A 26,827-nucleotide genomic window follows, 5' to 3' on the forward strand; every position below is an offset into this window, starting at 1 on the left:
GGTTTTGGGTTTTTTTGTTGGTTGGCTAGCTGTGAACAAAGGGATAGTTACAGAAGATGAGTGGGTGAACTTACTTAATTCCCATGGAATATAGCACTTGCAGTGTACCTCAATGACAAAACTCAGATGGGTAACAAAGATACATGAAATTTGGGGAAATAATCCCTGTTTTCATATTCATGAAACTGTGTGTTTCCCTAGTTTCTACAAAAATGCCAATTACTCTTTAACATCCCAGTGTAACAAGTATGGCTTGCCAGCTCCTGGACACAGAGGATCAAGAAGTCATCAAAGAAAGATGAAATCTAATTTAGAGAAAGTGCAAATAAGTGAGAGTAAATCTGGGAGACATCTTAGGACGAAGCATAAAGGCAACTTTATGAGTTCCAGGGAACTCATGAAATTTGGAATAATAGGTACAGGAGGTTTTCCAGATAGAGCCAAGAATTGTATTGTTATGACATGGCTTTACTTCTGGTTTAAAATAAATATGAATGAGATATCTGTGAATTAAATAAAGGAATGTTTAAAATATCCTTATCACAGATCTGTTTGTATCCTACATGGTCAGTTAGTACATTCACAAATACCATAGTTTCTATGGCAACAAATTACCACCAAACATCTATTAAGAATTTGCTACAACACAAAAAAAAACTGTGGGGAGGAAGGAGGAACAAGTAGAAAAGAAAACACTGCAGATAAAGGTATAACTGGAAAAGACCTACCAGTTAAAAATTTTTTTTGTTTGCAAAAGTGCATCTTTAAATGGAACTCCATGTTGAATTAACCCTCTTACCTTGCTGTTTCTTGCGGCACATCACTGTAAAAAGTGTTGCAAATGCTGAAATGACAACGAGGGGCACTGTAATGGCAATAGCTCTTATCGGTCCAGCCCACGGGGAATGTACTTTGAAAAATAAACCAGAATTAGCCATATGAAAATAAGCTATAATAATAATAATAAACTGCTGCAGTAAGCTATTACCAGGTTACTGTCAAATATAAAGTAAAATCAAACATCATGTTCTGCTCCATTTTAAATAGGTTTTATGAGGACTGCCCCCATCACCACCACATTAAAGTGACTGCCAAAAGTACTTAGTGCTACACGCCAGCTTCATATCAAGTCTCCATAAAGTACCTAATACCCACTTAGACTGATTTTTGTTCCACGGTACTGAATCACCCACTTAAAAGAATTGCCTTCCTGCACATTCTACCTTCAACATCATCCATTAGGATTCAGTTCATTTTGCCCAACACCTTTAAGTGTGGCTATGTTTTGTGTCTGTAGTTCCATTCTGAAATCCCTGTTTAGCTTTTCAGTAACTGGTCTAATACATTGACATGCCAGGCATTCACCCTACAGGTTTTCTAGACTGCTTAATTTCATTTCAGGGGATGAAAATATACAGGCAGGCAGCACATTCAGGCAACAGCCCTCACAGTTTCATTAAATTACTTCCACACTATTGCATGCACCAGATGCAGGCTGATTCTTCATGCCCATATATATAACAACAGTAATTTTCTCACAAACATTTCCAGTGATGGAAATATATCAAATATAAATGTACAGAGATGCAGATGTGTATGTACAAACATGCATGTCTACTCTTTTTTTGTTAGGTCAAAAGATCACAGCACAATTTCATCAGTAGTCTTGATTATGGCAGACACAGGCTAAATCAGTATTTATTTCCAATATCAAGTTAAATTAATAAAGTAAATATTGCATACTGTTTAAAAAACTCATACCTGGCTTTAGTGCATAGTGCATTGTTTTCCTTGTTGTATTGGTGTCATCAAGCAGCTTTGAAAAGTAAAAATTGTATTTTATTTTGTGGAAATTTAGGTTTATTTATTTTCTACAATACATAAACAACTATAACAGCTTTCATGACCAAATGCAAAGAAATTTATAGTTCAAAAAGGCAAAATAAAGAGCACCACAAACTAGTAATTAGAAAAATTATATTTGTTAGTACAGTTTACTGTCGTAACGTTAAGTTTTAGAGTTCCCATATTGTCATCATCAAGAGAAATACTTTTTAAGTACCATAAAAATCAACCAAACTACAAAATTTCATTTAACAAAACTTAAGCCCAAGAATGATGCAGGCCCACAAGTTTACTTAAAGGCACAGACGAAATTACTATGCACCCAAGGAAACAAAGCTATGGAATGGTGAAGAACAATCTGTTAAAAAACTTTTACTTGCCCAAGGTAATTGAGTAGGAATGCCTCAAGTAAAATTTTACCAAAAAGTTACCAGCAATAATATAATTTCAATTAATTTCTCCATAAACATACTAATTCAGCTGATGTACAAGTGACTATAAATATTACCTCAATTATATAATCCCCTGGAGACACATTCTGAAGAATACAACTTGTAGTATCTGTGTTTTGCTCCTACATCAAAGAAAGAGAATACTTTCAAGCCATTCACATACTTTTACAATGTAATCAAAAATACATTCACACTGATTTAGAAATTAGTGGCCTCCTTTATCAGACACTTTAAACCAGCAAAACTAAGTCTCTCCAGATACATGAAGACTCCAGTTCTCTTCCTGCAGAACTAAAATATGGTTAATTGTAAAAAAAACCTCTTAAAAGTTAGGTCTAATACATAAACTGTACATTATGACCTGAAGCTCCCTAGCAGGAGAGCAGGATGAAAGCTTGACCAGTGCTAAGAAACTTGTCACTGAGTACTAACCAAAGTCAGAAAAGCAGCTGTTCAAAATCACAGGGAGCCTAATTCCACACACATACTGAAATAAGAACTATCTTGTGATACCAGCTCATATGGGTTACCCATGAAGTGGTCAAATTTGGTGCCAAGATGAAATAAAAAGCTAGGAAATTATACATAAATACAATAAAAATGCAGTTTAAAGTACTAAATATTTGTAGCATCTTCAAGAGGGAGAACAGTCTCTTCCCATGTGCTTATACAATCCAGCTCCAATGAAGCCCTTAAGCCTGGTTTTACCTGATGAGTGCTATCATAATATATTTATTATTTACATAAATAATTAAAAAATAGTTTAAAATTTCAAACCAGGTAGTATTCTATTAAGTTTTTAAAGTTTCTATAAAACCTCAGAATATCTGATGTTAATAGGATTTGTGCTTTTAAGAGTTGCAAAACTCAGAAACATACCTGTTTGCAGGTCTTCTGTTTAAATGGCCCTTCATGCTTAAGTTTGTAGTGAAGAAAATAGTATCTAAACCCAAAACTGTGAGGTGCATGATCAAAGGACACTTGCATGTTAAATCCCTGCTGGGTAACATTCAGATTTCTTGGTTTCCAGTCTGTCAGGGGAGATATTAATGAATTGGAAAAAAAGTGACTCTAAAGTAACTATTTGTGGTTTTGTGTCTGCAATTTACAGAGAATTTAATTTTACTTACAAGGTTTGCAGACAAGGTTTTCTGGCTGTAGCAACAATTCACATGCTACGAATAAACACAAACATTATTCATGTTACAGTATCAAAATGCTATGATATTAAAATAGAAAGAGGTCAAAAGAAGGGAATTCGTAATTTTGAAGACAATGCCCCTAATTTCTTTCCCAGTCTTTAGTATGCCTAGAGTTAAAAAATTTGGCATATTTAGATTCTTTTTTACGATTTTAAGTCCCTTCCCATCTTTATATGAGAAACACAGGTTCATTAATATGAAAATAGCACTCCTAGGTGAATCAAAAGGGATAGAACCAGGTACAGCATGGCAGGACAGGAATTTGAAACCTGTCTTAAATTACTCAGAGTAAGTAAGTATGCTGAGCACTATTACAAAGCCAAATGTTACTGCAGTCTTCATCAACTGAAAGATGTGAAAATATTTTTTAAAGCTTGATAGGACAGAAAAATGTAAGTAGGGCAAATGCCAACATTTCACCTTCCGGCATACTTGCAGTTTCTCTCAGGAGATTATTCAAGTTCATCTCTCTAACACCAATGAGAATTGTGAAGGAATTTTTAGAAATTCAACTTGACTTTTTGCTATCTAATTTTGTATGTACTCATCTGTACCTGTCTCTAGATACCTGTTTTTTAAATTGTCAACTCAAAATCAGGAAAAACCATGAGCTTCACCATAATGCCCAGAGAGAAGGAAGAACCACCTTCATGAGTCAAATACTCCTGAGATCATATCTCAGGCCTACCTGAGACTTTTCTTCTGATAGTTGCCTAACATGTATTACCGTGTACCATATGTTTATCTGTGGCATCCTAATTTATCTGTGGCATCCTAATTCTTTCCACACCACATCTCCTCCAGCACCCAGATCTTCCTTCAAGATTGTGTCAGTATCTAAACCCAGACTCATCTAACATCCTCATCTACTAATTTCTTTTGTTGTGAAAACTAAAAAGAGAGGCACAGGGGGGCACCCACTGCTGAAGGGATGATATGCAATACTTACGTCTAGTTCGGAAGAAAAATGGGTGATAATTACTTTCATTTTTAATTGATGGAAAAGGAACAATCTTTACAAAGTAATCTGTTTCAAACTTCAGATTTACAAAGGGCTGGGATTCCATTCCCTACAAAAAGACAAGTTTGTAACATATTTTAAAATCAACTATTGTCACTGAAAGCTTCTTTCAAAACAAGCCCACAGTTTTCCAGACATAAGCAGAAATCAATACATCAAGAATCCTTTACCTACCCCTCTATTACACACGGACAGGAGGAATCTCAGTACCGGGTTGGATGGGGACTAGTACACATGGTCCACCCATACACCAGAGTCACCCAATTTACAGTTTCCACCTTCAGGAAAGATTCTGTAGAAGGTGACTAGATTTGCCTCTAGGTCAACAACTATCATTAAAGGAACAGTACTTTTTGGAAGCAACCTGCATCCAATAAACAGGACATTGAGAATATATTTTGAGATGTATTTAGATTTATATGTACCACATAAATATCTTCAAGACTAGTCACACAAGCAACAACGAAACTTTTCTTAAAACAGCACTTACTGTTCGTTTAAAACTGGGGCTGAGCTGCTTTGGATCTTTTAAAACCATCTGCTGGCATTGCCTTCCTTCTGATTTCAGCTCCTCAAGTATCACTCGGAATCCTCTCAGGTATTCAATCCCTGCAGACAGCAAGAGGTTTAAATAAAAGAGTAATATTTTAAAATGTATAATGTGGAATTTTCTGTGACCTGAATATATTTAATTTGTTTTTAAAATTAAAACTTACCATTCATATGAAATAAGTTTTTGTTTTGGAACCTGTTGTTTTGTGTCATTACTTTACACACTTTCTATCTTGCCTGTTTGGAATTCAACCTTTGGCAAAAACTGCAATTACTACATAATTGATTGAGCAGAGGTGCCCGCATCTCAGATGGGGCATCCAAATTATCACTGCAATATAAGCTATCACTACCTTCATCACCCTCAGGAACACTTCAAAGTAACTTAATATTTCCATTATTAGCCATAAAATAAAACCTTCTGTGTCGCAGTGGGTGTTTGATGCAAACAGATGCGAGACGGAGACTCAGTTTGATGCAAACAAATGTCCCCCTTTATTGAATCAGAAGGCGATATTTATACACTAATCTAAGAGCTAGTGCCACGTATACATATTGCTGATTGGCGATTTCTACATCTCATTACACACGTTTTAACTTGATTGGCTACAAAGCATTTAGCAACAATTAACTATCAAAGCTTATCTTTCACACATTCGAGCTTCTTCGTGGATGTTGTAATTGTGCCGAGTCCCTTAATCTAATCGTCTTGCTTACTCCTTAACCTTCGAGTGTTCTAACGTACTGCTCCTTGCGGTTACAAAATATGCTTTAAGCAGCACTGTCCTTGCACATAGCCCAGGGCTTATGGTCGAATTGTTCCATCAACAATTGTTCGGTACTAACAGTTCGAGATTGTACTGCCTCACTTCTGCTAGCAAATTATAGAAATATTCCTTTATAACATTTTCCTATAATTTCTGAGATTAGTAAAAACAGCAGCTTTGCAAAGCTGTTAAAAAATTTTAATTGGTTTGCTTCTATGATTTCAATTACAATTTAATTATTTTACTTAGCACCAATCATTAAGAAGCTATTAATGAAGACATGATGACTTAGTCCATTTTCTCTACTACTTACCAATGGCATTTGCTGTCCAAAGGATTGTAACTGCAACCTGTTCATAACATGCATACTGACTGATAGTTATGTTCTGCACATCTCCAATTACGTGTTTTCCCACTGAATTCAGATAAGGTGTGCAGTCTAAAAGTATGGAGAAACAAACATTTTAGGAAAAAAAAAAAATCAAGCCTATGTTCTTGTGCCACACCAGGGCAATTAAATCAATCTGCCAACAGCACACAATCTTAAAGATCTATTCAAGCACCCATTTTCCAACATAACCAGGATTTTTATGTGTAAATAAAGAATTAAGTTCATTTTCTGATATTTCACCAATATTGAGAACAGTATAAATATAGTAAAACTAAACGAAGCTTTTGGCTCAGGACATTGAAAAACACATGAACTTTACAAATCACTAAGCACAACCACTTGATCAGTTGTAAAACCCTAGCTCAGAAGGCTCTGAAGCAGATTACCAGTTTATAATACCAGTGTAGGCTGTACCACAATAAGAGTAAAAATGACGTGTTGGGGCTCCCAAAAGAGAACAATTTTTCCTCAAAATTACTCAAAAAATATGAAGACTGATATTAATTTTGTGCATGTACAGTGCTTAGAGCAAGAGAACGTTGGTCAATGATCAGGCACGTTTGAGAACAATGAACAATGTGAAGTTTTAGAACTGCTGCTTGACAACTGCTTTTTAACCACAATGCTGCTTGATCCTGACCACAAAGAACCTACTGCCTACATCAGTCTCATCTCTGTCATCCATTCAGCAGCCACATCCATGAACACTTTTCCTGCGACTGGAAAGAACAGAACAGAACTGGTTTTGTCTTTTTTTGCTAAGGTTACAGCTCCACAAAACATGATTATGGAAAACCTGGACTTTCATTAAGAAAAGAAAATAGAACACAAGGAGAACATGCTTAACTTTGGTGTTGAACTTCACTGTGTCTTTATGCATTCAAAAGAAGATAGCAATCTCAACTTTATCACTTTTAAACCTTTATGATGTTTAGGCTCATATTTTGTCACAGAAAGAGATGTAGCAGCCAGAGAATTCAATAGTTCTGGAGTACAGTATGCATGAGGATGTGTATGCACAAACATTCTGCTTTTGAACTACTGAAGCCAACAGTAACCAGAAAAAAATTGACCAGTAGACCACATGTAGTAGACTAATGATTAATTCTAAAAACCTGAGATTTGTCGATACAGAGTTTGAACAAACAAAACATGAAATTTCAGGAAATTTAAATTTAATTCAGAGGTGTGATTTTAAAGGTGAGGAAAGAAAAATTATTAACAGTGAAGCAGTTTCAGCAGCTTTTTACTATGAATAACAGTGGTAAGGCTTCTTAGATGTAAGTGCCATGAATAAAAGAGTAGATGTGCTTGTACAGCATTGCCTTTTACAAAAGCTGTGCAGTAGGTACTTACTCTCCTGTCTCGAGTTCTGCTGCTATAAGTGAACTCAATAACACCATGAACTTCCTCTTAGGAGAATAGAGTATCTCTTTCAATGGAAAGTTTGAACTAACATTTTTTTGCTAGGTCTGGATCTAATTAAACACAAGTCCAAGATTTTGGATCCTGGTTACTAAAATTTTATGGTCAAATGACAATTTGCCAAAAAGTGGAATATAGTATAAATGTCTGAGGTTTGAGTCACTGATTTACATTTCTGAAGAACAACAGCAGGGAAAAAATGAACTTTTCAGGAAACCACTTCTATTACATGAATACAAGTGAAATATTAAAATATACAAACACTAGGGTTTCACCTGAATAAATAATCTAACCAGCTAATTTAACAACATAAAACATAGTTCACTAGAGTTGCTATATGGCAAAATAAAAGCCTTTACATCACAGCCAGCAAACCAATTTCTCTTTTGTGTTGGCTTATTTATAAGAAGTATGTGTTTCCATACTATATGAACTCTTCAGTCTTGCTATCATGGAACTCTTTTCCCAGTACTGCAGAACTTAAATAACTCCTTTGTCCAGGAAGCCCGTGGCGCCAGCAGAATTTTGAATTAACACTTGTCATTGGTTAAATACAATTCCTGGTGCCAGAATTAATGGAAAAAACATGACAGATACTGGTACTTAAACAGACTCCATTGTGCTAACTAAATGTGGAGATCTCTGTTCTAACTGATATTATTTCCTGGTTTTCTTTATGTAGATTAAAAAATCATAATTCTCCTGTAGCAAACATTCACCTCTTGTGAAATCTGATATACTCAACTTGCTCATTTAAAATATTAACATCAAATTATATTTAAAAAAAAAAATCACAGTGAAGGGTTGCAAATTCAGAAATTAACATAAAAATAGATGAACAAAAGGATAGCCTGAATTAAAGAAAAGCACTTATTGTCTGCTTTCCAAACATGTGCTCTCAATAATGAAATTTAACCTACATTCAGCATCTGAAGTAATTTCTCTGGGTAGGCAAAAAAAACAACCTGTGACTTGCACTGGCTTAAACACAAACATTACTGCTGTAAATTAGGACCTTCTCCTGACTCTACCTTGAATTTATATTGATGATGGCCACACACTGCCCAAATAAGAATAAGTTGGTAATGTAGTCAATTGTCATACTTTATTGACTGAAAACACAGGTGATTAAACATGTAAAAAATTAAAACAGCAAGCTAGAGCCATTTAGCAGACATTTGAAGTGGTTTTAATTATGATTGCTGCAATCCTCTTACTGCTAGGATGCTAGAGTTTACTTTCTTCTTAGTTTAGCTGCAAAACAGACCACATGCTACAGTGCTAAAACCATCTGTCTGCACTGAAAGTACAGACAGCAGTTTTACACTAATCTGGTCCTGTAACACTGGAGCTAATGGGAAGTTCCAAGTGCCTTAACTAGGTGAAGAGTCACTGTTCATCTTCAGTATTAATCCCTGCAAAGACATTTTTATTATATTCCCTGTATACAAAAGTAAACTACCACTGTTTGCCTTGAGACACACTTCACAACCACTTTCCCCCAAAATGACATGAGAGAAAAGGTGCATAAAGCTTGAAATAATCCTTTCCTTTGTGTGTAATGAACCTTTCAATTACCTTCTTTCACAGAATATAATAATTCATTATAATTTTCCAGCAAACTGGGCAGATGACATAGGCCAATCTGAACACGGAAGTACTACAAATCATTGAATTGTTTTACTATCAGTGAAACACAGAAAGAAGATGGTCCACCAGATTCAGCAGAAATAAATTTAGAACTAAAATCATGTCAATACCAAAGAACTCATGCTATCCTTATGGGCATTTTAAAGAAACATGTTGCTATATATGACACTGGTGACCAAGTCTTTAATTTATGTCAATGTAGTACAAAATTTCAACTTACTGTCAAATTTAAAGGTGATATTGAGTAGTCCATTGTTCCTGGTGACTGATGACAGCCCCTACAGAGACATATCAAGAAAAGAATTGGAATAAAGCAAGCTACATGGAACTTACACAGATTGTTATTTTGTAAATAGTTTGAAGATGACAGAATTATTTTTTTTCTTCATTTTAGGCACATCATCCACCCATCCTGAAAGGGAACAAATGAAATGGTGGATTTTGAACTGGAATAATTCAGATAATTATATCTCATACTTTTCCAGTGGTCACACAGGTGTGTTGAAAGAAAAAAAAAAAAAAAAGATGCGAGTTAGGTTACCTTTAAAAAAACACCTGCAAATACTACATAAAGCATGAAAGAAAAGCAGATCTTGATAGTATTGTTGGAAATGAAATTTGTAATCTCACCTTCTTCTTAGGTGGCTTTTAATTTGTTTAACTTTGATTTAGTTGGGCATTAAACAAAGAGGTTTCCTGAAACAGGAAGGCATCAATTTCTTTTAGTCTTTTCTGTTAATATCTGTTCTATTCTGACTTTGTTTCTTTTAAGCTACAGAAAATCTCATTTAACTTGCTATTCCAGTAAAACAAAGACATTGTATGGTTTAAAATATATACATTAAAAAAAAGCAAGAAACCCAACAAAGAAGTAACTATTGACTTTCTATATTTATAAAGGCACATAAACCATCAAATTGATTGTTATTTTTTGTTTTCTAAATTTTTTGAGACATAAATTTCATGAAAACCCACAGAAAATTATCACAAGTATTTTGATTCTTTAGATGGGATCTTTTCTATCCTTTATGTTAAAAATATAATATCGCAATGCTTTTTACCTCCCCTTAACTGAATTTCTACTGGAATTATGACACATCACAAAATATGTAACAGTAGAAGTACAAATCAATACATCACAAGCATTAATAAAAGAGATGCAGAAAGTAAATACATCATAAGCCAAACTCTGCTGAACTTAACTGGTTGTAAAACTTTCCTCCCAAGTGTATAAACGATTCAAAAGGGCTGCAGTAATTTGGGATAGAATTAGGGTCACCTTAAGTGTTGAACTAGGTAATTGTCATGTGAGTTACAAAGTTAAAACATGTAAGCTAGTCAGACAATTCTAAGTAACTGGTGCTAAACTTTTTTATGAATCTTCCAAATACTTACTGCTGAGAGTTAAAAATTCATTCTTCCAGGAAGCATTCTCTTGTATTTATGCTGTAAATTAATCGTGCTATTTAAATGGCTTACAGGTAAAACTACTTGTTTGGAGTATCTTACTTGAAAACTATAAATTCTAATGCTATGGCCTTAGGGCTCCATGTTCTTAGTTAATTAAGCACTAACATTTGTTGAATTTACACGCTGCTTTTAATTTATTCTGAACTTCACTAGAAAGCAGATCTCCACTGCCTGGAGCTTTGTAAAATCCCTTTGCTCCACATATTTCTATACACACTGACTGAGAAAGAATACATAGGAAAGAAAACAGTCAAAACATCTTTTATGAAGAACTATGGAACACTGATCTTTAAAAGATAATAAAAGCTGAAATGCACATGGATTGAGTTACAAATAATCTTGTTTGACACCAAGCAGGGGCTGAGGGGGTGGGAGGTGAGGGGATGTGTTATCCACGGCAACTTTAAATCTCATAGTAGGTGAGCTCAAAGCACAGAACTCCACAGGAAACATGACAGATTAATAAATTAAGATCCAAATCCTACAGCTATATTGGAAAACCAAATGAGAAAATTTCCATGACATATCACACACCTCAGTTCACAGAGATCAATGTTGGGTTTTTTCCTCTCAACCACATGAACAATTTGGACAGTTAAGGTTAATAACCAAAGATATTTTAAATCAGCATAGTTCTGAATAGCACTAATACATATCATCTCCTGAAGAATTAATAACTCTTCTGGATGTTCAAATCACATGCAGGCATTTAATTTCATTTAAATCCTCATCTTTCAGCATGAAAGAGCACAACTATTAGTAAGAATCAAAGACTACTACATGAAGTTAATCTTAACCTAGCTTTGTCCTCTTCCTTTTAACCTGGAACATATAGTGTTTCATATTTCAAAGTAACTTCTATTTCTTGTATCTGACAATTCCCACTAGAGATGGCATTGGTGATTTCACAGTTGTCCTAAGAACAGCCATTTTTACAAATCTTCAAGTTCACTTCAGCTTTCAACTTCTGTTGAGCAAACACATTCAATAAGGAAAATTCATGTGTGCAAATAGACACTGTTAGGCAGCAACTTTACGATCAGTACTGGAAACAGAGATAGATGCTCACACTAATTACAGAGATCTGGTAAAGGAGGTAGGAAATCACTACCCCTCAAGCATAGCCTTGTGCACTAGACCAAAACAGTAACCATGATTTATCTTTCATATGTTGTTAATCAACACACACATGGTTCTAATTTCATGCTCCCATGAGGGAGACTGAAAGGACAATTGTTTTTAACTCTAACATCAAGATGAATAATCAATGTTTATCGTATTCATTGCTCAGTAAACAAAGTTTTATAATTAACATCATATTTGCTCTTTTCATTTAAAAGCTGTCTTGATGCTTTCAACCAAGCTCAAATATTTTCTATTTCTATAGTAATCAGTAAAAAGATTCATTATCTATTATTCATACACCTGTATTTTGGACTGCTGCCAAGAGAATTCACCAAAGACACATAATCTGTGGTCATGTTTGCTGTATAACTTCTATGTCCTCCATTGACTGCAGAAGGAATTGCAAACTCTGGGTGGTTTACATTTCTTCTTATTTAAGTTAACTGAATGATTTACAAGAAATTACCAGATTTTTGGTAGTAGTACCAACTACTACTTTGTTGGTAGTTATTTACTGTTCCACAGCTTCATTTTTAGAGTCCCTTCATTCAAGTTCAGCCAGAAAAGCTGAATGAATCTTTACAACATTGCATCCTGAATTTGGCCTGAGATATGAAAGGCAAAGCATTGTTTTTATTTCATTATAAGCTATTATTGCTAAGGGGAGAAAAGCATCATTTCTGAGAGAGACAAAACTTCATGATCCATCCAGTTGCTGATTATCCTCTTGTTATACAGACTGGTTTGTGGATTCTTCCCTAACACATCCTTGTCAAGAACAGCCTGTCACGTTCAAAGATGCCAATATTTCTTGTATGTTACCTGTGAAAATTCAATGGCCAATCACCAGGTATTAGCACATTGATTTTACACAACTGTCCCTTTCAGTATGTATTAGTATTAGGTTGTCTGGCAGATCAATTTGGCCCTTCCTCTGAACAAGGAGAACTCTTCTTTCATGTGAACTTATTTAATGCTTTGCTTTTCTCAGCCTAACTCAGCCTTGCAGAGAGTAGGTGCCTGGTGACCTGAGGCAGAATCAGTGCCCTTCCCTTCATTTCAACCAGGCAGGCATCTTCTCATTTAGCATTCTCCTCCTCCATCTCCCAGAATATAACTTTTTGCCCTCAGTTTAAGCCCTCCGAGTTGGAACAAACATTGTGAAGCCATAATAGCCTTTTTTTGAGAACTAGGTTAAATTAACAGATAGGCATAACCCTCTAAATAGTAAAAAATTCAAACCCAAGACTGCATAGATGGCCCAGGCAATAAGAGTTTTAATCCAGGTGCAACAGTAACAAAAGCTACTTGACATTAAGATCTGGGAAATTCAACTTTCTTTTAAGACTAACTTGTAATAATTGTTTTCCTAAGCCAAACATAAGAAACTCCATACTTCATATACATTAGAATTGTTCTGACATCTTGTGATCATTAAATATCTCAGTTTTCATCAAAGTCATGGCATTATCTATGGTTTTATGGTTGATTTCCCACATGGGTAATTACATTTTGTCTGAATAAATTCTTCTGCCATTTCAACTAGATATGGTTTTCTCAAGTTCCTCCCATCATAAAAGGATATTGAATTCAACAGCTGCTGACTTGCCTCCTGTCAGAGCATGAGGTGGTCCCTAAACCTGCACATTATACTCTTATGACAGCTAGCTTCATGGGAGCCTTTCAGGACATTTGGGGTGAAACATGATGATTCAAGGTCATGAATTGTAGTGTAACCTATCTATTTAAAATAAAAATATAAAAACCCACAAAAACCAAACCAAAACAAAACAAAAAAGCAAACCAGCCTCAACCAACAAAGAAAAACAACCAGAAAACAGCAGAAATGCTTTTCTATTATGCCTTGTTCCTGTTAATTTAGTTTCTATTTATAAAAGGCAGTGGTGAAAAGGTACATTACACATCAGTCAGTGTGATAGAGAGGTAAGAAACCATTATTAGGAAGAAATACTGCAAAAAAAGTATTCATAGCATGACTCTTCAGTGTGCAACATAGCTCCATGCAGCTGTTCACTGAATGTATGTCAACTGGTTTACTTGGATGAACAGACAATTCTTAAAGCCACAATTTAGCAACAATAGAAGTAAGTTTAATCTGCAGTGTTTGCTGCCTACCGTGAAAATCTTAAATCTCCGAGTCTAGCCCAGGAATTCAATGCAGCAAAGCATGGCAGAATAAGAGTACCAGCTCTTATTTCTCTCATGCAATTTGCAAGTTTGCCTTGAAGTTTTCTATAGTTTGCCCTGTCACACTTCATTTTTTTCCAACTTTGTTGTGTTAATAATACTTAGTAAATTACAAGCTTTAAAAAAACAAAACAGACAACAAAACAGCCCCCCCGAAGAACTACTTTCAATGTACATTTCCCACATACATTATTGAAACGTGGAGGTCTAAGGATATTTGGGCAAAAGCCAAAAGTCTCTAGCTAAAGCAGTGTTCCTTTAACAGGGGGACATAATGGTTGGGAGCAGAGATGGAAGAAAAGAGGAGGTGTTTGGGAAGAGGAAGAGAGCAAGTATCAGTGCCAAGACAGGTGCAGGAATGGTGATTGGGACTGAGAAGGAAGAGGGGTGCAGACTCTAAGGTTGTTTTTAGAGGGACCCAAGACAAACTAGCATGAGAAACACTGACTTGTGCTATAAACAAGAAATAAGTAGAATAATTCACATCTGAAATAATGGAGGAGAAATTAATGGGGCCTGCTATGGATACTTACTGCTGAACATACAACACAGCATACTATAAAACACAGAAGCTCACTAGTCATTCCATTCACATTAAGAACACACTTCTTATAGTGGGAAGTTACCCCAAAACTCAATAATCTTACAGGGTCCCTAACATTTAAAGTAACAATTGTACAACCTAGCTTATGTCCAAACACTTTTAAACTAACCTGTCTAGGAACCTCTAGCACAATATGTTTTCATTCATTTAATTAATTCTCTATTTAATGTACACACATTCAGAGCCATAAGATGAGAGGCACAGTCTTTTTCTCACAAAGATGTTTGAAGAAAATGTTCCAAGAGGTGACTGAGAAGCATGAGAGAACAATGGATATATACTCTTTATATTAATATGCAATTAAAATATATTGATATGTTCATTCATTCAATTTGCTTACCACATTAAGAAATTATGTAGCATTCAGAGGACAGAACGTCAGAGAAAAAAGGAAACCAAATAATACTTCATAGGTAAAAAAGTAAGTGGATTAATTGTGTTGAATCAAGATTTTATGCACACAGAGGTTTGCTGCTTCAAACTTCAATAAGTACTTCCAAGCCAGTCAGATCCAAAAAAGAAAGTTGGGTTCGTTTTTTTTTTTTCCTTTCAAGTTGAACCTATGCAATGGCACCTGGAGAACAATTAAAGGAACTTATTTCCAAAATCATAAATGGTTCTCTAATAACATTCTGCTGCCAGATTCCAACCCTTCAAACTGGAAACTCCTAGCACAAGCTCTTTGTTTGATCCCAGATTTCATCCAGAGAAACAGAAAATCTGTAAAATTAACTAGGACTTACTTCATGGGTTAAGTTTTAAGCTTGAGCCAGAACATAACTCACAATTAGTACTATTTCAGGGCAAGGTTTTTTGCTCTTTGCTTCTCAGTCTTATGCCAAAAAGCACAAAAAGAAAATCCCTAACAATTCTGAGAGAAACTGTCAGCAAATGTAGGTTAACTGCTTTATTCATAACTGTTCTACCTATAACAATCTCATCTGCAATTTATTGCATTGTTGGAAGTTTTGACTGCAAACAAACAGAGCAAGAAGACTGGAAATACTCCATTTGCAGTACAGGATGAGTTTATCCGATTTATCACTTTTGAAAATGATAAGAACAGCTGCTTGCAAGGAAATGTTTAAAGCAGAACATCACATAAAGGATGGAATGTGAAAAATTTGACACAGTGCATCAATTTGGTTTTGCAGGTATTCATATGCCTTCCCCCATCTTAATTCTTCTCCTGTACTATTTGAGGAAAAAGTCACTAAAATTCTTTAAGACCTTTCCAATCAGAAAATATGAAATGCATATTCATACAATCTTATTTTAAATCTTTCTTACCTGGATGAAACACACAGGCACAACTAAGGAAAGTATTAGATATTCACAGGAGCTCATACCCATAAAGAAACCCAATGTACATTGGTATTGTAGCACCAACATATAAATAGAACAAAGGCTGAGTGCTGGAGGATATGGAAGGAAGGTAACTTAGAAATAACTCCACTTTACTGATTAAAGTGCCACAGAACTCATAAAACTTTTCAAGTAGATAGGATTTGGGATTGTTCCATCTTAATCCCTCCCTTTGAAGTAATGCAATTATTCTGGACATAAAACCCTATTTCTTAGGGATTTAGAAACACACAACTGTACTCATCCATAAGATTATAAAACTGACAATTCATAAGCAGTATGGTTCCATTCCAGGAACAATCTATTATTTGCTTGCCAAAATCCCATGCTTCAGCTTTGAAGAATCTTTCACCATTCCTTCAACCGTATTTTTAATACTTTCTATGAAACTTTATTTTGCAGGAGATGAAGTGAAAAAAAAAAAAACCACAAAAAAACCCCACACAACTTTCTTTAAAATGATACTAACATCTCTTCCCAAAGCTACCATCCTTGTGAGCTATGTGACTTAAAAAGGGTCAGGCAATGCAAAGCTAGGATTTTAAATATGATAGGGATCTACTCAGTGGCAATGTAAAGGTACCTTTGGCATTAAGTTCGACATCCTGAGGGTCATAAGAATAATAACATACCATGAGGCACCTCAATTACTCTATATACAGCCATCTTATAGAATCCCCTCACCAAAATTGAGGGGCAGATTGCTAAGGTTTCAGGCCAGACTGTCATGACTGTATCAGGCATTTTTAATCTGGATGAGGTAAATAAAACAAAACAGCAAATGGAGAAACCATTATGTCAAGGACAATGATTAAACCCACTTTTGGTTAGAAGTAAAAGTCCCTGTACATCAACTATGCTGATAAAATAAATTACCTTTCCCTGGGAAGTAATCAACTTCCCATTCATTCCTTTCTTTCTTTCACGAAGTTAATGGAAAACTGCATAACCTGGCTTCCTGCAGAGCTAGGACAAGTCTCTGCTAAGCTGCTTTGCCTTCTAACTATTTTAAAGGTACCCGCTTTGGCTACTTCCCACATCCTTGAGACATACCTGCAAAGTTGAGATTCTTGCTGCTGAACTTTCAGCAAATAAATTTCTTCTTAAAGCCTCTGTCTAGTTCTGGTCCACGAAGATGAAAATTATTACCACAGCTTAAGCAGTAACACAGTCAGCAGTGGTAAATAGAACATCCAGTGGTTGAACTTGAGACACAGGCAGATATATTTGATGGTTGACAAGAAGTTTATACACTCCTGGTTACCCTCTATGGAGTAGAACCATCACATTTGTAGCCAAAACCCCTTCCATTTGGAATGTGTCAGAAATATACACAAACTGCACACTTCTGGTCCACCTGAATGTTACTTGGAAGAAACAGGAGTCATATATTCCAACCATACTGGCCCCTCTCTTCCAGCAAATTGGAGCTTCCCCCTCTTACAGCCATTTAAATAGGAAAAGCTCTGCTAGATTATGATCAACACCAGGAATTCAATTACTACCCAATAAACCCATACAAAACAGGAATAGTACAAAGTGCATTTACCCTCAGAAGAAACAATACTGCTGTTTTGCTCTAAAAAAATGCCTCTAGTTTCCACACAAGCAGCACCAATAATATCCAGACTCACTCTACACAAAGCCCTGACAAGTGAAAAAAAACCTGAAGAGAGGGTATCCTAAACTGTAATTTCACCTACCTCACTGAAATTGCTAGAAATTAAAAATTATTTTAGAGTACTGTATCAAACACATAAGCTGTTCGAGTGAAGAGAGGTGGTTCAAAGCTCTGCAAAACTTATCTATTAAAAACTTATCTATTATCTTATCTGCCTTATCTAAAAAGGTCAGCCTAGGCTAGGTGCCAGCATGAAGCGGCTGTAACTGATCATCACCATGGAGTATTTCATGCTGCCCAGTCACAGACCACCATGTTCCTGAGGTGTTGCACACACCCATAAGGAGGATGGTAACTGAAAAAGGATTCTCAATCTCACCTAATTCTCTGTGTAATGCCTTAAACATGAAGCACTGACAATTAAAACAGAAGAATTACCTTTTGATTTCTCCCTGCTCAGAGGTTTGGGAAACACAGACTCACTGTTTAATCCATGCCCTACAACTAAAACTTGGATGAAGTCATTTAATTTAACTTTTGTGCCTTAACTTCTCATCTGTAAAATGGGGTAACAGAATTTCCCTTCCTCTCACTGACTATGAAATAATTTAATGTAGCAAAGTACTCACAACAAGGACTTCAATTTTGTACTGTGTACATACAAACACCACTCACTCAGCATAATGAGATGCAGATTTCAGTCTATGTTCTTTGGTGATATTCATAATAACTACTAAGTTTTATAAATAATCCATAGTTTAAACTTTTTCTGTCTTTAAAAGAGGAGCGCTTGGTTTTTACAGACATTTAATTATTTTTTTAGTCTACACCTCAGATAATAAAACTTTTGCAAACTGTCCAAGTAAAGTAATAAATCTTGACCCTACTGAGGGTTGCTTTTCAGCTTTGCTGTAACACAGAATGGAAAAAACCCCCTATATATCTAAATAATTTACTTGATACAGAGATCATATATAGAAACTAATAAGACTATAAAAGAAAATAGACACACAGTTGTCCACATAATTTGTGGACTATTTGCTTGATATAGTAATAAGGTGTTATTATAAGTATATATATAATATACTTTATAATATATAAAGTATTACCAGGGTAACTGGAATTAAGTGCTGAAGTAAATTTGCCAAGAACAATTTGAAACCAAATTTTGAAACCAAAATTATGGTCTGCTAAGGCTTAGAAAAAAAACCCAAACAACCTTACAAAGTTAAAACACAAATCATTTAAGGATGAACAAAGGTTACAACTACAGTGGTAATATGCTGAGCTGTTTACAAGGTGATGCTGAAGACACTACAGTTTAATAGAAAAAGGGTGTCAAGCAGGTAAAATAATTAACTACAGAGTCTATAAAATTTTATCTTGATTTTTAAGTAAATACTTAGCTTGTGTAACAATTTCACAATTTCACAATGATAGGACAGAAAGCAATCAATCAAATACAGCAAGTATTATCAGAACCCTGTTTAATCTCTGTCTAATTTGATGACCTTCATTACTCCAGATCCTTTAAGGCATGAGGCACAAACTCAGTGCTTACCCGTGCTCCGTAAGGTGGTGGGAAAAAAGCTTCAGAACTCATTTCTCTATTTATAAATGCACCTGTGGGATATCAAGGTATACACAGTCCCAGAAGGAAAGCAGTCATAGAAAACTTCTATTATTTCCTTTCAGACACATCCAGTAATTCCTTTTTCCTTCCACCTCTAACTTAGTTAAAGCATAAAATAAAACATCTCATCAGCTAAAGAGAAAGGACTCAAATGAAAATTCTCAAACAGATTTAGCATTCCCATGACCACTACATGGTGCTGTTTCCTCCTCTTACGCTCTTCTCATGTAGTTTTCCTCAAAATAATACCTGATAAGGTGGTTTGCATTAAAAAAAAAAATTAAACTGACAGCCACCTTTCAATAAAAGAATTTTACTCAGTATCATACAGTATCTGTAAAAAAACCAACAATCAAAAAAACCAAACCAAAAGCAAAAAACCAAAACCAACCACACTTTGGCCTGGTGACATAGCTTTTAAAGAAGAAAAGAAAATTGGTTCCAAATTTTTAAAACCACTTCTTAATGCACAATAATATGAAAATAAAAAAAGGAACATTTCAGGATGTTTATTCATGCTGAAGATAAACACGTAAAACCTTCCTCCTAGCTATCATGTCCCCTAGACAAACATATCCATGTGAAATGTTTTAAGTATTTTAAAATAGAGACATTCAAATACTAGCACCTGAAAAATATGCAGAAACTTGAATCTGCTTTAAGTTTCCATTAATAAAGCTATAATCCATTGAGCTCACACTTTATAATACATTTGAAAAGGAGACAATTTGAAAAAATACATTGAGCTGGATAAACCTATTCAGCACATAGCAGTTCACACTCTTAAAAAATCAACCATTTAAAAATACAAAGGTCTGAGACTTTGAAGCAGCATGGCCACCATACAGTAACTCATCAAACTGCTGTTCACTTAGCATCTATAGATGTTTAGTTGACAATACATTAGTACTATTCCTTCTACCTCAAAAGTTTAGGAATTAATACTGAAATCCAGAAAGTATGAGACATTACTAATGCACGTACTACCTCTACATAAAACACTATAAAGTGAAAAGACATATTTGAAACATATTAATCCCTTCTAAAATAAAACACTTTTTTTCCATTGATATTCAGTGATTTTTCTGAAATCAGACACTTTCACCCCAGACCATAAGACTGAAGTGATTTGAAATGGAAGTATTTCCTGTCCACTCACTGCCAGTTTCTGCTCCCAGAGTGATATAACAGATGACATCCAGTACAATAAATTCTTTTATTAACCATAAATTTGAAACGGCTTTAGGGATTTGAAGTGTTCAGTTTCATGCTGAAAAAATGTAATGTTATCCACAGACCATCAGCATGTGTAACAAAAACAGAACCACAGGTTACACGACTTTGATCAAATTATTTAAAAAAAAAAAAAGTTCTTAATTTAAAAATGCTCTTGAAAAAGCATTTGAATTATTTTTAACCTCTTATTTTTAGAGACACACACTAACTGATCCTTTTTCTGTATGAAACACTTCTAACAAAAATGTCTCTATACAGAAAGTCAACAAGTTTCCTTCTAGCCATCAGCTCATCTAAGAAATCAGAACTGCCACACAAGTTTTAAGAGCTTAAGCATTTAAAAATACAGATTAAAAGTTAGATTGAGCCTGTAAACTTTTACTTTACTTCCTTTTATCAGAGTTAAACTTAATATATATATAGCTATTCCTAAAAACTGAGCAGGAAGATAAATACAATATAGAATATAAACCCTTTCGGTTTAAACCTTCATCTCTATTAAAATAAAATTATGTTATTGGAGTAAATGGAGTAGATCCAAAGAGCAGCAAGTTTCCCTTCCCATATAAATGATAACTTACAACAGGAAAACTACATAATTGTAAAATACAAACATGGAAACAATTATCTTCTCTGTTGCAACAAAACCTGACTATTGGGAGGAGTAGGGGGGGAGAACATACCTATAACTATGTATCAACTTTTCACATAGGAGCATTCAAATAAACTACTGAATTTTACATATTGCTAACTTCTGTCATTTAATGGAATATAATAAACAATAACTAAGACACATAAACCAAATGTAACGTAACTACACTCAGCAATAGCCAGCCATGGCTACCAGCATTGCTGGACGATACTGGGCATTCATCTGTTGTTTAATTTGTGGTTTTAACTCCTACATTTTCAGACAGAATGTCATAAAAATGAAGTTCTGCCCCTGCAGCTCATTCTACAGTGAGTGTAATGCCCCATTTCCAAACCTCTGCATGACATTTCACGGCTGCTGGTCCTTAGTGAAAGAGAACTCCAGAAGTGAAAGGCGTGATTAGTGAATTACTCTTACAAATGCAACTATATGGAGAAACCTGAGCTATCCCAACTTGCATTATTCACAACTAATGAATAAAAGATAAAGGTTTTGTTTCCATTGATATTCTGAAGGAGCACGGAATAACAACTTTTCACCTGCTACAGGTCAGGCTGAGTTAGGTGTTTGTTTTGTCTTTTTGATTCTTACTTTTTCTGTGGTTAACCTGCTTCTCCTGTCAGAAGCTAAACTAAGGTAAAGATAATTATTAAACACCATGAACATCTTTTGTTGAAAAAAACAACTGAACTGCAACTATTCTGGAATACATCATATTGCTATTCATTTGAAAAGTAGTTTAGGTAAATAAGAAGTATTATACAAAAGAATAAACAAAACATTAGATATGTTATAATAACAAAAGCATCCAGCTGTATATCTGTCCCTTTCTTCTTTTGAGGCTGTCAACATATGCCTTGTGCAGCAGTATCGGGAGGACTCAGATAAAATTCTGATGCACTAAATAAAATCAATTATTTTATAATGGGGAACAATCCTTAACTGTGCTCTGTAGCTAACTACACAAACTTGCTGATAAATGCTGTACTAATAAGAGATGCTGAGAGCAAAGCAAGAAACAGAAGGAGTTACACAAAACCTAGTGGGACATTCTGTAATTTTAGTGGTAATCTGCCCAAATTCCATTCACAAGCTATAGGCTGTATAGTGAAGTCTCCCCCTCGGGTTACAAATGAATACACTGCTCTTCATTTCCTGGCAGGAAGGGTTGGATAGCATTACAGTGCTCTCTTAAGCAACTGCTGTATTCCACCACAGAGCTGGCTGTATTTCAACAGTGATTTCTGAAACCTTATCATCTTCTTGCTTGTGAAAAATTAACTATTAAAAATGTTCAAATTAAAAATCTTTCATAATTTAGGCTTTAGAGTTTTGTATATGCTCAGTATACTAACCCCAAACTTTTTTTATTAAATACTTTTAAAATTTATCTACATTACACACATCAAGAGTGGAATTTTAAAAGTATCTGAATAGTTATATGGAACACTGACTTAATCACAAAATTAATTCAGGGATTTCCTGGCTCCTCTGTCCAGTGCCTGGATCTTCCTTCATGCTATAGTTCATTGCTTCTGAACATACACTTAACATAATTGCATGGGGAACCTCTCTTTATCCATGTCATTGAAATAATTCCAGGTGTGAAAAGAAAGGAAAAAAAACCCATCCAAAAACCCCAAAAAAACCAACACCAGAAAGGGAAAGAATAAGGATACTTATACTTTCAAGTCAAACTGTCAGAATAATTTGATTTACAATGTGGCTTGCTAACAGGTGCATTATTAAAGCAGGTGGGGAAGGAAGAGCAAACAGCAACACCAAAGTGGGAGGAAGTAGATGGGAGTGAAAATTCCACTAACCAGCTCTGCTGCTGAGTCAATATAAAATGTAACTACACCCTGAGCCACAAAAGAGAACAAATCCCATTGAAAGTTAATAGGAATTAGGGCACTCCATTCTTTTTCAGAAACCCTCTTCAAGCCTCTAAGGATCTGCTCACACTCACAGGGTAAAGCTTAAATCACCCATTTATAACCCCTATCTCTAAGACTTCAAGGGGAAGCCCAGCACAAGCTTGAAAACTTTGCTAAAAGGGTTTGCAGTTCAGCAACACCCTTTTCCCTCATCGTATTTAAAGCCCATCCAGACAGAGCTGTCTTTATGCTCAGAGTGAATTGCACAACTTCCCAGTTCCAACTTCCATCCTCATTTTGTTACTACTGCCTATGATTAGGGGCAAGTCCAGACAGGGAGGTAACATTGATCCCTACAGAAACCAGAGAAACGTAGAACAGTGCACACCAGTTTTACAGGTGCTTTGAGACAAGATACAGACTGGCATCTGAATAGCTCAGACAGGGGAAAGGGATGGAATTCTACATTGTCTGGACAGCTGTACACACGGTTACTCTTGTACATAATAAATAAATAAAATAATCTATTCCCAAAGGCCTGTTTGTAAAGGAAGTTACTACTATGCGATAAACTAAGATGTAACTTTACAATGCACCACCTGCTCTTCAACAACACTCAGTATGGGTTGTCCCAGCACACGTCTACCCCCAGCACTGAGACCGAAGACCCCAATTCCCACTGAAGCATCAGAAACTGCCGTGCTAGCAAACTGCTCTGCTTTGGGTGTGCCACAAACCCACAGACAATTTCCCTCCACTAACACAGCCAACACGTTTCTGGTCCTCAGCTCCTTGGCTCCTTGAGCCCGGCTGCCTGCAGCACTGCCCTGTGCTCAGAAGATGCACCCAGGAGCTCTCCATGGGAGACATTACCCTGAGAGGGAACTGCCTCCTGCACTTGTGTCCGAGCTCAGTGATATTCCCATGCACACAAAGACACAGGCAGGTAAGAGCCTTGTTTGCCAAGTGTGCAAAGCAGTCAGCACGGAGCCACTTGAGGTGTAAAAGGCAAAATGTCATCAAGACAGAAGTCAAAGTTTTGTCACTGATTTTAACAGGTAGGGTTTTGGTTCTTTAGACAACACAAACAAGCAAAAAATGTGCAACAAACAACAGAAACAAAACTGCTCAAACCCTTAAAAGGAAAACAGATTGGGGTGTTGTTTCCACAAGCAGATGACAAAGACAGCTTTGTGTATAGTTTGCTTAAAACATTGTATAAAAAGAAAAAAACAGTGTGACTACCAAGAGTCTCTGAAGTTGTATTTTTGTATAGATTCCAATCCCAGGCCAGTCACACCTGGAATACACATGTTTAACTGAGCAGTTGATAGCTTCTAGTTTTAACAGTTTAAAAGATTTACTATTTGAACTTAAACATTCTCATATTTTGCCTTCCTACCAGCTAGACTAAATTTACACATATTTTAAGCCACAGTATTAAAAACAAATATCTTTTAGTCTGTGAAATTAAAATTACAAAAAGAATACTTCAAAAAGTCAGATTACTCTTTGGAACTTCACATACAAAGAGATAAATCCAAACTTCATTATAAATATGCAGCCACAAAAAAAACCACCAAACTTGTTTTCCTGAACCTCAGAATCAAACCCAACAGCCTGTTTTGATCTTGGATTTCTACAACTTTAAACGAAAATATTAGAAAGATGCATAGGTGTCCTTTATGTTATAAATACTAAACTCAGGAAAGTAAGTTTCTTTTATAAAGTAAATTTCTTTTATAAAGGTAGTGAGTATTCTAAGTGACCATATTACAAGCTTGGGATTCCTGTGGAGAACTAAAATCCTCCATCTGAAAATACAAAGCAAAATTAATTAGAAAACACAGTCTGAGTAAAAACTATTCTTGCAAAGAGTTCTTAGAAAGGATCACCTTGAATGCATTTGAAGCCAAGGAGATGCCATAACTTTTCTTCACACAAAAGCAGTCATCAACAGAGCACAACCAGATGTTAAGTTTTCTTTTCTTAGTTTCTGTAAACCCCTGTGACCTCCCTCAAATTAAAAAAGGGAATAGCATTTTTAAAGCCACAGGAGCTATCATTAGTGAAGCATTCTAAGGATTTTCATTAATTCATAGCCAGCCAACCAGGAATTTTCCCACAGCAGCATACAAAAAAAGTCAGAGAAGTCACTGATTGCTTGGTTGGATTTGAATGTAGTCAGAAGCAAGATCAGAAAAATCTAGTCCCTCCCACTGATATAAGAGTGAAGAACATAAGGAAGGTCAGAAATTAAAATCCAAGCCTGCCCACCAACCGTGAGGAAAATCCAGCATTGTCATATTACAGCAGGTATAGAACGGGTTATTACAGGCAATTTTGGGAGGCCAGAGAATCATACAGGTAGATCAACAGAAATCAAATATTCCCAAGCACAGAACACACAGAGCTGCATGCCTATGGTCTCCTCCACACAGCAGCCTCAAGACTTTGGTGTTGTTTAGCTGTTAGTGTAATACCCACCGTGTATGGCAACATCCAACCTAACACACACATTTAGTTGGAGCCCTTTGAACTCTGCATGCTCCTCATTTGTTCCTTATAGTTTCTGTAAGCCCTGGGCTCCAGCACAGAAGCAGCTTGTACTTTCAACGTTAGCTCAACAGAATACAAAGGTTACAGAAAACAGAAGAATGTATTTCAACAAGACTTCTCTTGAAGACATTGCCCCTGGCATTCCTCTGATGCATTATGCTCTGTACAGCATTCCTCAAAGGAAGGGGCCAAGACTGCTGGCTTGCAGCCTCTGTGCTGCCAACACGAAGATGCATCTGTCAACACAAAGGTCATCATTTCACAGCCACCTCTGTCCACTGTCAGATCAACTGGTACAAATTTGATTCACATCAGTCATGGACACACAACTCTAATTCTGTTGATTTAACCAGAACATACATTTCAGAGTTTATGCTTTCAGACCTGCAAGAACATACAAGATAATGGATCTAGCATGAAATCTCCTAGGACAAAGCTACCTCTCACATTTATTTAGGCACATCAGAAGAAGCAGCATGAACTACATGCCCCCAGGCCAGATTTACTGCATTGCCAAAGACCAGATCTGTACGAGTAAGAACAATAAAGTATGTTCATATACCTACAGCTTTAAACTTAAGTAAGATTCCCTCTTAACAGATTGTTATGACATATATTCTCTATGTTCAATATCCAATCATGATATATGTTGACGCTTCATTGCAAATGCAGCTCCCTTGCCCTCCAGCCAGCACCAGTGTTTTTCATGCAGCAGGTGAGCTATCAGCTTTTTCCTTTCTACCTGCCCTAAAAGTGCATCGTCCCCCTCCTAAAAGATCTTGATGGTTATTGAGATGTAGAGTGTACCACCCTACCTACTCCCTACATTCTGCACCAGCTCACCTGCAGGTTGATAAAATATTAAGGTTGTTCGGAGTATATATTTAATCTCTACATAAACCTATTTAAAAGGTTTTCCTAGCCACTACTTCAGTCCTCATTATTGCTAATACTAAGAAAAACATTTCACACTTAAGGCTTTTGACCTGGTCATTATGGATTAAGGAACACGTTTAGGGTCAGTAGTGGATTATTTAACTCTTGTTGAAGTAGGAACACAGGAGTTTAATGTACTGGATAGCTCTGGCAGAAGACACCTACTTTTCTAAGCTAATAGAAGGAATCTATCCATCTGTTTGAAGACATTCATTGCCTTCTGTCTAAAAAGCCTA

General features: G+C 35.7%; 1 protein-coding gene across 1 annotated transcript in view; it reads right to left on the minus strand.

The window, feature by feature from the left end:
* The window catches only part of IL17RD (interleukin 17 receptor D), a 39,554-nt gene that overhangs the window by 6,869 nt on the left and 5,858 nt on the right, over positions 1-26,827 (minus strand). The window contains exons 2-10 of the mRNA XM_008498996.2: positions 9,526-9,583; positions 6,153-6,278; positions 5,011-5,129; positions 4,449-4,569; positions 3,428-3,472; positions 3,177-3,328; positions 2,354-2,419; positions 1,762-1,816; positions 800-910 (exon numbers count right to left, since the gene is read on the minus strand). Coding sequence (XP_008497218.2) covers positions 800-910; positions 1,762-1,816; positions 2,354-2,419; positions 3,177-3,328; positions 3,428-3,472; positions 4,449-4,569; positions 5,011-5,129; positions 6,153-6,278; positions 9,526-9,583 — 853 coding nt within the window. The remainder of the gene's footprint in view (positions 1-799; positions 911-1,761; positions 1,817-2,353; positions 2,420-3,176; positions 3,329-3,427; positions 3,473-4,448; positions 4,570-5,010; positions 5,130-6,152; positions 6,279-9,525; positions 9,584-26,827) is intronic.

Source organism: Calypte anna, chromosome 12 (assembly GCF_003957555.1).
Source record: "Calypte anna isolate BGI_N300 chromosome 12, bCalAnn1_v1.p, whole genome shotgun sequence".
In the NCBI taxonomy this organism is placed as follows: domain Eukaryota; kingdom Metazoa; phylum Chordata; class Aves; order Apodiformes; family Trochilidae; genus Calypte; species Calypte anna.